Source organism: Oryx dammah, unplaced genomic scaffold (genome assembly GCF_014754425.2).
Source record: "Oryx dammah isolate SB20612 unplaced genomic scaffold, SCBI_Odam_1.1 HiC_scaffold_24, whole genome shotgun sequence".
In the NCBI taxonomy this organism is placed as follows: Eukaryota; Metazoa; Chordata; class Mammalia; order Artiodactyla; family Bovidae; genus Oryx; species Oryx dammah.
The window spans coordinates 11,603,510-11,617,679 of record NW_024070208.1 but is presented as its reverse complement, the minus strand read 5'-3'; the positions used below and the strand labels follow the sequence as shown (position 1 = coordinate 11,617,679).

General features: G+C 40.1%; 1 protein-coding gene across 2 annotated transcripts in view; it reads left to right on the top strand.

Annotated features, from left to right (window-relative positions):
- Positions 1-312: 312 nt before the first annotated feature.
- Positions 313-14,170, top strand: part of MTRF1 (mitochondrial translation release factor 1) — a 40,712-nt gene continuing 26,854 nt past the window's right edge. The window contains exons 1-5 of one of the 2 annotated variants that reach the window (XM_040267171.1): positions 313-619; positions 3,093-3,518; positions 8,710-8,801; positions 10,592-10,673; positions 12,070-12,177. In XM_040267171.1, coding sequence (XP_040123105.1) covers positions 3,101-3,518; positions 8,710-8,801; positions 10,592-10,673; positions 12,070-12,177 — 700 coding nt within the window. In that variant the 5' untranslated portion in view covers positions 313-619; positions 3,093-3,100. Of the gene's footprint in view, positions 620-1,447; positions 1,526-3,092; positions 3,519-8,709; positions 8,802-10,591; positions 10,674-12,069; positions 12,178-14,170 lie in introns of those variants that run through there. The other variant, XM_040267169.1, reaches the window with a different exon arrangement.

Genomic DNA, 14,170 nt, shown 5'->3' with positions numbered 1-14,170 from the left:
ATTATGCATTTTCTCAGGCAAGGAAAGCTGAAAAGTACAGCTATTAACGTTCAGAATCCTGTAAACTTTCGAATCCTCATTTATTAAAAAAAAAAAAATCAGGAACCCCTGCTCTAGTGGCTCCACATGTAAGTAAATTTTTGTATATCTTGAGCTCTTAATCAGAACTGTAGAGAACTTCCCTTTTGAGCTTGCCTGAAACTGGGAAAACCGAAGCTGCAGCTTCGGCCTAGGGGGTTGGGGGCGGAGCGCCTGTCCGACATGAACTACAACTCCCAGGATTCCCGGGCCGGCCGTCCCGGGAGTCGTTCCTTCAACACGCGAGCCCGCGTTGGCCGCACACCTCCCCTCTCCCCGCCCTGGCAAGCCACACTGGGTTCTGACTCCAGATGCAAGCCCACGGCCGTCTCGGGGGAAGTTTTCTTGGGGTAACGTTTTCTCTCCTGTTGCCTCTGTTAGCTCATGTTGCGCACACTCAAGAACTCCTCTTCCACAGAGGAGTGGAGACGCCCGAGGAGGCGGGGTCGGGCTCTGACCCAGACTGGGTGAACCCGGAGGTGAAAGGGCTCCGGTGACCGATGGGCTGAAATGTAGTGGATCACGGAAGGTTCCGACTTCAGTAAGGAAAACTAGTGTCCTTAATTTCTTTTAAGTACTCACAGTTCATTTCTCTTTTCTGATCTTAAAAGTCTATTTTCTTTCTCTAGCTTTTTTCGCCCCTGGTGCCTCCCTGTGGGATCATTCCTGATACCGAGTAACTCAGCGTAACTTACACGTGATACCCTCGTGCGGGCTTGGTGTCGCTACTGATTTGCCGAGGCTGAGAGTTCCTAGAATTTCAGATTAATCTTGTTAACTATTTGTGTGTATGGGGGCGAGGGGGTGAGGGGTGAAGGAGAAGACTTGCAATTCTCAAGTGTAGATAACCCTAGAGGGTGAAGGTCTTAGGGTTTACTTAACATTGAAGTTCATGACCTAGAGAGGTATTTTTACCTGTTGTTCAGTCGCTTAATGGTGTCCGACTCTTCACCAGGCTTCCCTGCCCTTCACTATCTCTGGGAGTTTGCCCAGACTCCTGCCCATTGAGTCGATGATGCCATCCAGCCATTTCATCCTCTGTCCTCTGCCTTCTACTAACTGTTCCTAAAAAGGAAGTCCAGCTAGAAGTATTTCAACAAAAATCTTTTTGCCCTTTTTTTCCTCTGTCGTTTTTCAAATGGACACACCTGTGATGGAGACTAGATGTTGCTACCCATCAGGGTTCTTGGCCTGCTTAATCACTAGAAAGTGTTCAGAGGCTAGTCAGGAAATTGAAACAAGGCTTTATTGAGGTCCCTGCTATAGCAGGGGCGAGCCAGAACAAGTTTGCTTGCTTGCTCACTTGCTGGGGGTGGGAAGAGAGGCGAGCTTGTTCGTGTCGGGGTCTGAAGGAGGGGTAGCTTAAGTGGTTTGTCCCTCCCTTTGAGGAGTCATGCTCAGGACCATGCTTTTACGCCCAGCTCTTCAGGCTCTTGGAAAGTGGCAGGTGGGCTTTTTGGTCTCTTTGTATCTAGGTGTCTAGAATTGGCCCCAACTGCGCATGCACGCAGTTAAGTACCTTATAGTTCCTTTGTGTTTTGTTGCTCCTGGAGATGTTTGTCCAGGTGCAAGCCTGGTAGCCCTGCACCAGCGAGTCCCAGGCCCCAGCCCCCAGCCTGTCTCAATGTGAAGACGAGTAGTAACTCCTGCTGGACACTGGTGCCCTCTTTAGAGTGTGATTAAGTTACATTTTCTTAGCAGAACCCTGCAAATTTTGAATATTTTAGAGACCATTCTGTTTCTTAGGAAATAATGATATCCAAGTTAGCCGACCTGCAATGATCAACTGAACTAATATATTAATACACCTAGCATAGTAGGAACACTGGAGATAATAAAGGTTGATTCCGATAAGTTTTGACCCTTACTTCACATTCGAACCTCAGGATTCTAGGGGCGAAGTATTTTTCTTAGAACACTTTATCTTCTCCCTTTCTTATTCAGTAATCACAATTGTGTACATTTGTTAGCTCTTTTGGTTATCTCTGTTAGAGGGAAGGAGAATAGATAGTTATTGGACACAGCCAAATTCACCTAACTTGTAATTTTTTAAGTAATTTTTTCCTTGACTGCAAAAATACTATGTGCTGTATGTATAGGAAATTCAGAAAACACTAAAAAGTAGGGGAAAAAGAAAAAGTATCCATAATCTCACAACTAGAGACCATAGTATTAACATTTTGGTGTGTATTTTTATCTAGTTTTCTTTTTTCAAAATAAAAATCTTCCTCAATTATGAGAGGTTATGTCCCCATAAATCCATGTATTCCATATACTATAGAAATTTTGAAAACCTAATTGATAATATATTGTTTTTGAGTCTGCTTTTTTCATTTAGTATAATTAGCTTCATTGTCTTTTTTTAAGCCAAATTTCTACATTTTTACTATTAATATGTAAAGTTTTTATCCTTTGAATCTCAGCTAAAAGGGAAGCATCTTTGAAGAGAGATTGCATAGTTGGGAATGAAAAACACTGAGCTCTGAACAGGCAACTTGCATTCACCTCAACTTTGCCTGAAACGGGTTGAATGAATAATCATGATTAAGTTACTTGACTTCTTGGGCATCTGGGTACCTAAAATTAAAGTATTAGACAAGGAAATAGTATTTCTGTCAAATTTAGAAATCGGTTAATATGTGAGACACCTAAGCTTGCATGGTTCTTTTGTACTTGTGCTTATTCACACACTCAATTTTAGATTCTGGATATAAGAAATAGGTGATACAACCTATTCTATTGATATATTTATTCATTATACTCTTACTCATTTGCCTTAGTTAATTATATATGGTGAGTGGCTGGAAAACAGTGCTGTCTTCATTTATTTTGTTTGATTCAGAGATTTGAAGAATCTCCTTTGTGAGGAGAATCTTTCCTTTGTGGGTTATTGAATTTGGGGACTGTGTTTGGATCTGGCTGAGGCAGTGAACTGAGCTAGATTGCTTGAGGTTCCCTTCAGTTTTTCTGTCTGTGGAGTTGATATTTTTCAACTTGCGCTTATTTTGTTTCAGATGCTGAGATGAATCGTCACCTGTTTGCTTGGCTTTTTAGACATCTGTCTCTTAATGGTCACCTCCAATGTCATTTCCGTCGCCTTTCTCATCAGCTTACACAGATCCCTCTGGACACAAGGCTGTGGGTCTTTAGGCGAAACAGGAATCACGTTCTCCATCATCTGGTAAATAAGAATTGCTCCAGGAGATACTGTCATCAAGATACCAGCATGCTCTGGAAACATAAAGGACTACAAAAATACATGGAGGACCTGAATAAGGAGTACCAAACACTTGATCATCGTTTGCATCACGTCTCTGCCAGTGAAGGGGACCGGAGGTCCGTGATGCGACGGCATGCCGAGCTGGCCCCGCTTGCGGTCATTTACAAAGAAATTCAGGAGGCTGAACAGGCCATTGAAGAATTAGAATCAATGTGTAAAAGTAGGTAAAAGATGTGTGTGTGTACAAGTACAGGATTGATTCTTTAAGTTAAAGCTATATTGAACTCGAGCTCTTAAAAAACCGACGAGTAATAAGCCCTACAATTGGAAAGGACAGGACTCTGTACTGTAGTCTGGGTGTCTGACAGCTTCTAAAGAGTAACTCCTGCATGAGACTGAGGTCCTCACGGTACTCGCCAAGATGCTGTGAAGGTCTGGGAGACTGGATACTGACCTTTTCACAAGCTTTAATTTATTGAATAGATCTTTGTTGAGCACTGTCCTAGATGCTACATACCATGGACACAAAAATACAATATTTACCGCATCAGAGGGCTCATGTATTGTTTCATCACCTTCAGAGGAAACCCTGCACCCTTTAGCCATTTCATCCCAATCCCGCCATCCCTACCAGCCTTACTTTCTGTCTCTACCCAGTTACTTATTTCAGGCATTTTATGTAAATGGAATCATCCAATATGGTAGCTTCTTTCATAAGCTAAGATTGGCCTCTTTCACTTAGGATATGTTTAAGGTTCAGTCGTTGTAGCATGTTTCTGAGCTTCATTTCTTTTTATTGATGAATTTCGTCCCATTGTATAGATATCTCGCATTTTATGTATCCATTCATCAGTTGTTGGTTATCGAGTTGTTTCCACTTTTTGGTTATTATGAACAATGCTGTTACGAATACTTGTGTACAGGTTCTTGTGTGGACATACATTGCTGTATGGTAACTCCGTGTTTAATCTTTTGAGGAGCTGCCTGACAGGTTTTCCTAAGTGGCTGCACCATTTTACATTCCATCGCCCATGTATGAGTGTTCTAGTTTCTCCACATCCTCTCCAACCTTTGGGATCCACCTTTGTGATTCTAGCCATCCTAGTGTGTGAAATGGTATCTTACTGAGATTTTGGCTTTCATTTCTCTGATGAATGTACCTATTGTATGTCACCTTTGGATAAATGACTGTTTAAATCCTTTGCCCATTTTTTAATTGAGTTGTCCTTTTTATTATTGAGTTGTAAGAGTTCTTTATGTTACAGATACAAGTTCCTTACCAGATAGATTATTTGCAAAATTTTTCTTCCATTTTGTGGGTTGTCCCTTGAAGTACCACCATTTTTCATTTTGATGAGGTTTATCTTTTTTTTTCCCCTCTTGTTTGTGTTTTGGTGCCATATCTAAGAAACCCACAGTCACAGTGATTCAGATCTGTGTTTTATTCCAAGAGTTTTATATTTTTAGCCCTTATATTTAGGTCATTGATCTATTTGAGTTGATTTTATATACATAATGTGAGAGGTGTTAATTTTCAATTTTAGTATCTCTTAATATTATTGTCTTAACATTTTTCTTTTATAAACAGTTTCCAAAATATATAGAAGTTGAGAAACAAGTATAATGGATTAACCTGGGATTCAACACTTACTTTGCTATTAGCTTTTAGTTTAATTTATAAGCTTTATTCTGTGTGTCATCTTGTTTCATTAAGCCTTAGAGATGTTAAGCAGTATTGCAGCCAGTCACAGTTATACCTGTAAAGTCCTGGATATCCAAACCCTTACCTTTTTCTGCCTTCTATCAGTGGTCCTGTGAGTTTCTTACCTCCTTTTTTTTAATATGCATATGTTTTTAATTTTTTTCTGTATTTTATTGTTGGCTGCACTGGGTGTTTCTTGCTGTGTGCAGTCTTTCTCTGGTTCCGGGACCACTCTCTAGTTGCGGTGAGTGGGCTTCTCATTGCAGTGGCTTCTCTTTTTGTGGAGCACAAGCCCCAGGGCTTGCGGGCTTCAGTAGTTGTGCACAAGCTTAGTTGCCCTGCAGCGTGTGGGATCTTCCCAGACCAGGGATTAACCCGTGCCCCCTGCATTGCAAGGCGGATTCTTAACCACTGGACCACCAGGGAAGCCCTTCTCACCTCTTTTAATGAGTATTATTTTTTACTCTTTTGCATAATTCCTCTCAAATTTGTAATTATTTGGGAAAGTTGCCTGCACGTATTGTGCATGTTAGTCGCTCAGTCGTGTCCGACTCCTTGCGACCCCATGGACTGCAGCCCGCCAGGCTCCTCTGTCCGTGGGATTTTCCAGGCAAGAATACTGGAGTGGGTTGCCATTCCCCTCTCCAGGGAATCTTCCCAACTCAGGAATCAAACCCTATTGCACATAATAGGAGCTTACTAAATGTTTTCCAAATTAAACTGACACAAACTCTGTCAGCTATGTTTGTATCATGCAATATTAGTAGATTCAATTAGTAGATTGCTTCTAAAGTTTCTACTACAATTCTGCTATTTTATTATAGTGATAATAGCTACATTTACTAAGTCTTATTATGTGCCAGGCACTAAGCTAAGTATTTTGCAAATATTAATCTCATTTGAATGCTCACAATGACCTTATGAGGTAGGAATTTTTATTAATATTCCCACTTTATAGATGAAACCGAAAGGTTAAAATGCCAAAGGTCACTTAGCTGGTCCAGAGAGGAGCAAGGATTTGAACCCAGTCAATGAGATTCCACAGCTGCTACTCTTATTCACTGCCCAAGGATTCGAAGTCCAATATAGAGTCTACCTCTGTAATATATCTTGCGTGAGTCTTCTCCTGTTCTTTCCACTACTTTATATCTTCAAAAATTCCTAACTTGTATTCTCATCTCCAAGCTTTTCCAGCCTAGTGAGTGAGTGCTCAGTTGTGTCCAACTCTTCATGACCCCATGGACTATGCAGTCCATGGAATATTCCAGGCCAGAATACTGGAGTAGGTAGCCTTTTCCTTCTCCAGGGGATCTTCCCAACCCAGGGATCGAACCCAGGTCTCCCACATTGAAGGCAGATTCTTTACCAGCTGAGCCACAAGGGAAGCCCAAGGATACTGGAGTTGGGTAACCTGTCCCTTCTTCAGCAGATCTTCCTGACCCAGGAATCAAACCAGGGTCTCCTGCATTACAGGCAGATTCGTTCCCAACTGAGCTATGACAGGTTCCCAGCTTAAGTACAACCTTAACTAGACTACTTTCCTGCTGTGAATTTTCAGTAAATCCCATTGTCTGTAAATATAGATTGTTTGACTTGGCATTTAAAAGTCCCCGCAGAGTGACCCCCACACTCTGTGCAGCCTTAACTCCTTTTGCATGTTCTATCTTCCGACCAAAATCGACCAATTTGCCATTTCCTGAATATACTCAGACCATCCCATGTCTTTGCTCATGTTCTTAACCCACCAATTTCATCTTCTTGAAATTCAGTCCACTTACAAAGTATGGCTTGAATATCATATTTTGGCTTCACTCCCCTCTGTAAAACAAGTATGATTACCTTTCTCTGTTTTGTATTCTAATCTCTTATGTATCTGTCTTAACTTCAGTCCCTTTCCCTGAGCCTCAAGTGCAGGGCCTGTGACTTATTTTTATTTCCTGCAGCACCAGTCACAATATATAATAGACTCTTGAATCTGTTGACATTGAATTGAATCTGGTGAAATTGAATTAGGTTGGATTTTACAGTTCGGTAAGGAATAAAAGACCACAAAAATAATTTTATATGATTGCAAATCAGCAGGTGTTTCTGGTATACCTTTGACCCAGCTGACACATTGAGTCACGGCAGCCTGGCTACCGTCTGAGGCTTACATGCACTCGGCGAGGCCAGCTGTGATAGTGCAATTCTGCAACAGGCCGTTTATAATTAGAAATTAAGGTCAGGGGCTTCCCTGGCGGTCCAGGGGTTGAGACTTCACCTTCCAGTGCAGGCAGTACGGGTGTGTTCCTTAGTCAGGGAGCTAAGATCACACACACACACAAAAGGAAGAGATTCAGTTCAGATGGTACCTTATTTAGGAATCTTCCGTAAGGGTCAAAGTCTGGGTTAGACCACCCTGTAGGCCTCAGTGGCACTACTTTTGCTACCTATTGTAACCAGGTGAATGTGTCCATCTTTGCCAGCAGACTGAGCCCCTTGAGGCCTGAACCGTGTTCTATTCATCCTTGGGTCCCCAGCAACTAGAGCCAGTGTTAAATGTTGAAAGACAGAAAGAGGCATAGAATTCCACCAGACCCTGATGACTTCCATGACTAGAGAAGGATTTTAAAGAGCCTTCTCTCTTTTATGAGTCTTCATTTCTAATTTTTTTAATTATTAAGAATCAAAAATGTCTACCTCGTTTAGCACACATCACTACTGACAAATGGAGTCTCTAGGCATCTAAAGCAATGGGGTCAAAGGTTATAGGATTCACCCTGTTTGGCCACTCTCATTGACAGCTTGTTCTGTGAGAGTTCCAGGATTTAATTTTCAGCTTTGAAATATGAAAAGAACCACTCTTTCCATAAAGCAGAGGTTGCCAAGATGTGTGGGTTTTTGACCCATGTGGTGTTTTTAAAAAATGTTTACTAAGGATGAGCATTTTTAAGAGCGTTCAAAATTTTAAGAGTTCTTATTTTTGACTTAAAAAAGTGGAGGTTCTAGCCATGCTAGATTACTCAGTGTGCTAACCAGTTACTGCCACCTTTAGACAAGTAGTCACCCCAGTTTACTCTAAAACTTAGCTTATTTGGGTCGGGAAGATGTCATCACTGATTTTTATATTTACTTAGAGACATTCATATCACCAGCTCTATGGAGCAAGATTTTACTTGTTTTCACACAAGTTTTTTGGACATACTTAGCATACACTTTAGAAAAGGAAATGGCAACCCACTCCAGTACTCTTGCCTGGAAACTCCCATGGATGGAGGAGCCTCGTAGGCTGCAGTCCATGGGGTCGCTAAGGGTTGGACACGACTAAGCGACTTCACTTTCACTTTTCACTTTCATTCATTGGAGAAGGAAATGACAACCCACTCCAGTGTTCTTGCCTGGAGAATCCCAGGAACGGCGGAGCCTGGTGGGCTGCCATCTATGGGGTCGCACAGAGTCAGACACGACTGAAGCGACTTAGCAGCAGCAGCAGCAGCAAATACTTAACTGATATTCTCTAACTATTATTGTAATAGTTCTTTTTTATAATCCCTTGCCTTCACAAGATAAAATTTAGTAGATTGAGATTAGGTAGCTATTTAAGAGTTTCTTGGTGAGTATTTAAACATTTTTGCTATTAGATAAAACCTAGTAGATAGAGACTAGGTAGCTATTTAGGAGTTTCTTTGTGAGTATTTACACATTTTTACTATTATTTGATGGTTTGTAGGTCTAAATAAACAAGATGAAAAACAGCTACAAGAACTTGCATTGGAAGAGAGGCAAACCATTGCTCAGAAAATCAACATGTTATACAGTGAGGTATGTTTGAAGAGGTATACTAAACCTAATACTGTGAATATAAAGGCATACTGTTCTTGCTAGATTATGTTTTGGTGCTTAAAGTACTTTCTGAACACCAGTTTTATTAAGTCTTTTCTTAGAATGATTGATAATGTTGGGTTTAGTGCTGTGATTTATGACAGAATGAGATTGAGGTGAAGAGATTGTGATGGCAAAGAAATGAACAAGCCCCCTACCTCCAGACAAAAGTATTGCAAAGCTGAATCTACTTCAACAAGGGGAGGAGGCCAGGGTTTTCAAGTCTTAGGAAAAGGGCGCGGTTCATGCTGCTTAGGTTAAATATGGAACGAGTCCAGGACTGTAGAGACAGTGGGTTAATGTAGGTCTTTAGCCCCTTCTAGCTCAGCAGATGGATTGTCTAAAAGAAAAGGGAGACCCAGCCCTGCGCCTTAAGTTCCCCTTTGCCATGTCTGCCGTCCCCCTACCTTCAGGCTTCCCTACTCTAGGAACCCAGTAGACGGGCTTTTGTTTTTAATCGAAGCATAGTTGATTTACAATGTTGTGTTAGTTTCAGGTGTACAGTACAGTTATTCTGTTACGTATACACACACACACACACACACACACACACATATCTTCTTTCTCAGCTGCTTTTTCATTATAGGTTATTACAAAATTTTCAGTATAATTCCCTGTTCTATACAGTAGGTCCTTGTTTATTTTATATATAGCAGTGTATATATATATATATATATATATATATATATATGTTAATCCTAAACTCATAATTTATCCCTCCCCCTTTTCCCTTTGATGACCCTAAGTTTGTTTTCTATGTCTGTGCATCTATTTCTGTTTTTGTAAATAAGTTTATTTGTATCCTTTTTTTTTTTTTAAAGATTCCACAGATAAGCAACAGTATATGATATTTGTCTTTCTCTGTCTGGCTTACTTCACTTAGTATGATAATCTCTGGAGGGGGCTTTTAGAGGGGTTGAGGAGGATGTGGTGGAGGTATCAATATTTTTTATCCCTAATGTAAACAGCTAGTCCAAGACAGAAGTCAGACGTCTGACTCCTAGTCTAATATTGTCTACATCAGGCCAAATCATTTCTAGTAGAGATGGACTATTTCAAAAACTGTCAGTAGGAAGAGTCATGATACATGGGTAATTTCAGTTTGATTTGAAAGACCTTTTAGTAATAATAAAAAGAAAACTGCTTCCTTTTTCTTCCTAAGAGGGAAATTGGTTACTTTCTTTATCAGAAAGTCCCTCTTTTTCTTATTACACTGAGAAAATATTTGAGCCTTATCTTGGGAGTCCTCAATCTACTCTTTAAACAGCAACTCTGCTGAGAAAACAGGGCATGGCCTGGCACTGGCATTTATTGCTGGAGAGAACATGTAATCATATATAAAAAGTCCTCATTTTCTCCAAATGAAGACTTTGAAAGCTTTCTTTCATTAGATGAAAGAAGCTACTGTTCAGGACTACTAGAATCAGAACCTGAAGAAAACTGAATGGAACACTGGACTTTGATCTGAACTTGTGCATTTTAGAAAATTGAGATAATCTGATAACATTGTAGAAACTATCCCAACAAGTAACTTCATTGTTTAACATAAACTGATTGCTCTTCTCAGGCCTAATTGGTGTACTTATTAAAGCCAGACCTCTTTGGGGATGATCTGTGATTTTATTAATTACTGATTTTATTAATATCTGGGAATCTCTTGTCTAAGTTCAAGTAATAACAGCATGCCATGGAAACTATACACACTAATACTGATTTTTCCCCCTTTGCAGCTTTTCCAGAGTCTACTGCCAAAGGAGAAATATGACAAAAATGATGTTATTTTAGAAGTGACATCTGGAAGAACGACTGGAGGTTAATAAAATAATTTTATTGTAAATGATCTTAAAAAATACTTGAACATTACCTTGATCTGACGCACTATAACTTTAAAAGTTTGTTAAATATGTTTCCCTTTGGAAGTAGTTACTTCTTAACTCCTAAGGGGCCTTGTATCAATACTTAAGGAGGACTTTCTTAAAATTTCCTGGGGTTTCTTCTAGAAAAAGCAGATTTTTTTTTTTATTGAAGTATAGTTGATTTATAGTGTTGTCTTCGTTTCTAGCATACAGTGATTCAGTTACACCTATATATATATTCTTTTTCATATTTTTTAATTTGGTTTATTATAGGATATTGAATATATTCAATTCTAGTGTGCTATACAGTAGAACGTTGTTGTTGATCCATTATGTATATAGTATTATATATCTGCTAATTCCAGACTCCTCATTTATCCCTCCTCATCCCCTATCCTGGAGAAGGCAATGGCACCCCACTCCAGTACTCTTGCCTGGAAAATCCCATGGACAGAGGAGCCTGGTAGGCTGCAGTCCATGGGGTCATGAAGAGTCGGACATGACTGAGCGACTTCCCTTTCACTTTTCACTTCCATGCATTGGAGAAGGCAATAGCAACCCACTCCAGTACTCTTGCCTGGAAAATCCCATGGGCTGCCATCTATGCGGTCGCACAGAGTCGGACATGACAGAAGCAACTTAGCAGCCGCAGCAGCAGCATCCCCTCTCCCCTTTGGTAAACATAAATTTGATGTCTGTATCTATAAGTCTGTTTCTGTTTCATAAATAAGTTCATTTGAGTCATAGTTTAGATTCCGCATAGAAGTGATATCATTTGAAATTTGTCTTTCTTCCTTTTCTGACTCACTCCATTTTGTGAGATAATCTCTAGGTCCATCCATATTGCTGCGCAGATGGCTGAGTAGTGTCCCACTGCACGTGGACGCCAGGCCTTCTTTACCCGTTCATCTGTCAGTGGACATGTGGGTTGTTTCTGTGTTTCGGCTATTGTAAATAGCGCTGCAGTGAACACTGAGGTGCATGTGTCTTTTGTATTAGAGTTTTCTCCAGATATATGCCCAGGAATAGGGTTGCTGAGTCATATGGCAACTCTATTGTTAGTTTTTTAAGAAACCTCCGTACTGTTTTCCATAGTGACTCTACCAGTTTACATTCCCACCAGCAGTGTTGGAGGGTTCCTTTCTCTCCACACGTTCTCCAGCATTTGTTATTCCTAGACTTTTTAATGGTGGCCATTCTGACCAGTGTGAATAAATACCTCCTTTGTAGTTTTGATTTGCATTTCTCTAATAATTAATGATGTTGAACATCTTTTTATGTGCCTGTTGTTCATCTATATGTCTTTCTTTGGAAAATGTATAGTGACTGAATATTTTTAAATTTTCTTTTAGGTGATATCTGCCAACAATTTACCCGAGAAATATTTGATATGTACCAGAATTATTCAAGCTACAAACACTGGAGATTTGAACTTCTGAATTATACACCAGCTGATTATGGTAGGTGTGTTTGAGGATTTTGTCCATAGATGATGCTGAAAATTATTTTTTCTCTGCTTTTGATTAGAACCATGTTGTCCTGTTTTTTAAAACATGTGGTCTATATCTACTAAATATTGTGACATGGACTCATCAATTACAGTGGCTTACCAGAGTAGAATTCTCCCTATAGAAGAAGAGAATGGGCGAAAGAGAAGCGTCCTCTTAGGAAGGAATATGTGAATTAGAAAAACTTTTCCTGTGGAGGGTTGATAAATGCCTTGCCTGGGAAATCATTGTTCTGTTATTCAAAGCCAAGATGTATTAAACTTTTTACTCTAAAGTACTTATAATGTGTTAGATGTTTATGGGAATGCAGAAAAAGTTAGTCATTTATCTTTAGTTTCAAGGTGCTCCCACTCAAGCTGGACTGATAAAAACTTAGACAACATAAACAATAAGAAACTAGTGCAAGTCTTTAAAGTTTTAAATACTCAAGTATTTAAATTAGAACAGCTGATAATTCTTTTTTGTTCCATTCTTTTAATTCATCTGGAAGTTTTTTAATCTGCTTGGTTACACAAAGATACACCATGGTAGACAGAGGGCCCATGAGTAATAACCCACAAATGATCAAAGTGGGGAAAGAAGATTCACATAAGTAACACAATCCAGGGAAATGAAAACCAGTGGTGAGCATAGGAAGTGTATGCTTGGTACAGATTTGAAGTACAGCCAGTGGCCAGGAAAGGGAAAGACCAGGAGAGCAGAGGGAAGGAGTAATCCGACCAACGGCATGATGGTGGGGAATATCTCACTGTGTGTGTAGAAGTGGGGAAGCCAGTTAATTGGGATATTTGTGATGAGAAGTGAGAGGAAATAGGTTTGAAAGAGTAGATTTGCAGTAGACAAGAAAGCTGAAGAAGCCTTGATTATTAGGGAGCTATTAAACACTTTATTAATAAAAATATCATTTGATAAATATATATTGTAAGAAGATTATTTTTCTTTTTTATTGAAGTAAGTTGGCTTATAATATTTTTTCAATTTTTGGTATATATCACAGTGATTCATACACACGCAAACGCACACATATAATTCTCTGTGCTACACCATAGGTCCTTGTTGGTCTTCTGTTTTATGTACGTGAAGCGAAAGTTGCTCAGATGTGTCCAACTCTTTGCGACCTCATGGACTATACAGACCATCGAATTCTCCAGGCCAGAATACTGGGTTGGGTAGCCTTTCCCTTCTCCAGGGGGTCTTCCCAACCCAGGGGTCAAACCCAGGTTTCCCACATGGCAGGCAGATTCTTTACCAGCTGAGCCCAAGAGAAGCCCATTTTATGTATAGTAATGGCAACCCACTCCAGTACTCTTGCCTGGAAAATCTCATGGACAGAGGAGCCTGGTGGGCTGCAGTCCATGGTGTCGCTAAGAGTCAGGCACGACTGAGCGACTTCACTTTCACTTTTCACTTTCATGCATTGGAGAAGGAAATGGCAACCCACTCCAGTATTCTTGCCTGGAGAATCTCAGGGACAGAGGAGCCTAGTGGGCTGCCGTCTTGGGGTCGCACAGAGTCGGATACAACTGAAGCAACTTAGCAGCAGCAGCAGTGTATATATGTTAATCCAAATCTTCTATATCTCTGCCCCTCTTTCCCCTTTGGTAAGCAAAAATTAGTTTTAAGATTATTTTGACAACAGTGTGAAAGATGGATTGAAGAGGCTAGATTTAAGGCAGATGGCTGAGAGGTTATTAGAGTAACCAGGTGTGACTAAGAGTTAGAATTGGGAGTAGACATATGAGAGACCTTCAGTGGAAGAATGGGCAAAATCTGGTAACTGATGAGAGAAGCTATTGCTTGCCAACTGTGTCTGGCATGCAGTGTGGGTCATTTGATCCTTAAAACCCTGTGAAATGGGTATTGTTAATCCTCTTTCACAGATGAAAATCTAGGCTCAGAGAGTAAGTAACTAATCCAAGATCACACAATAAGTAATGGCAGTCCT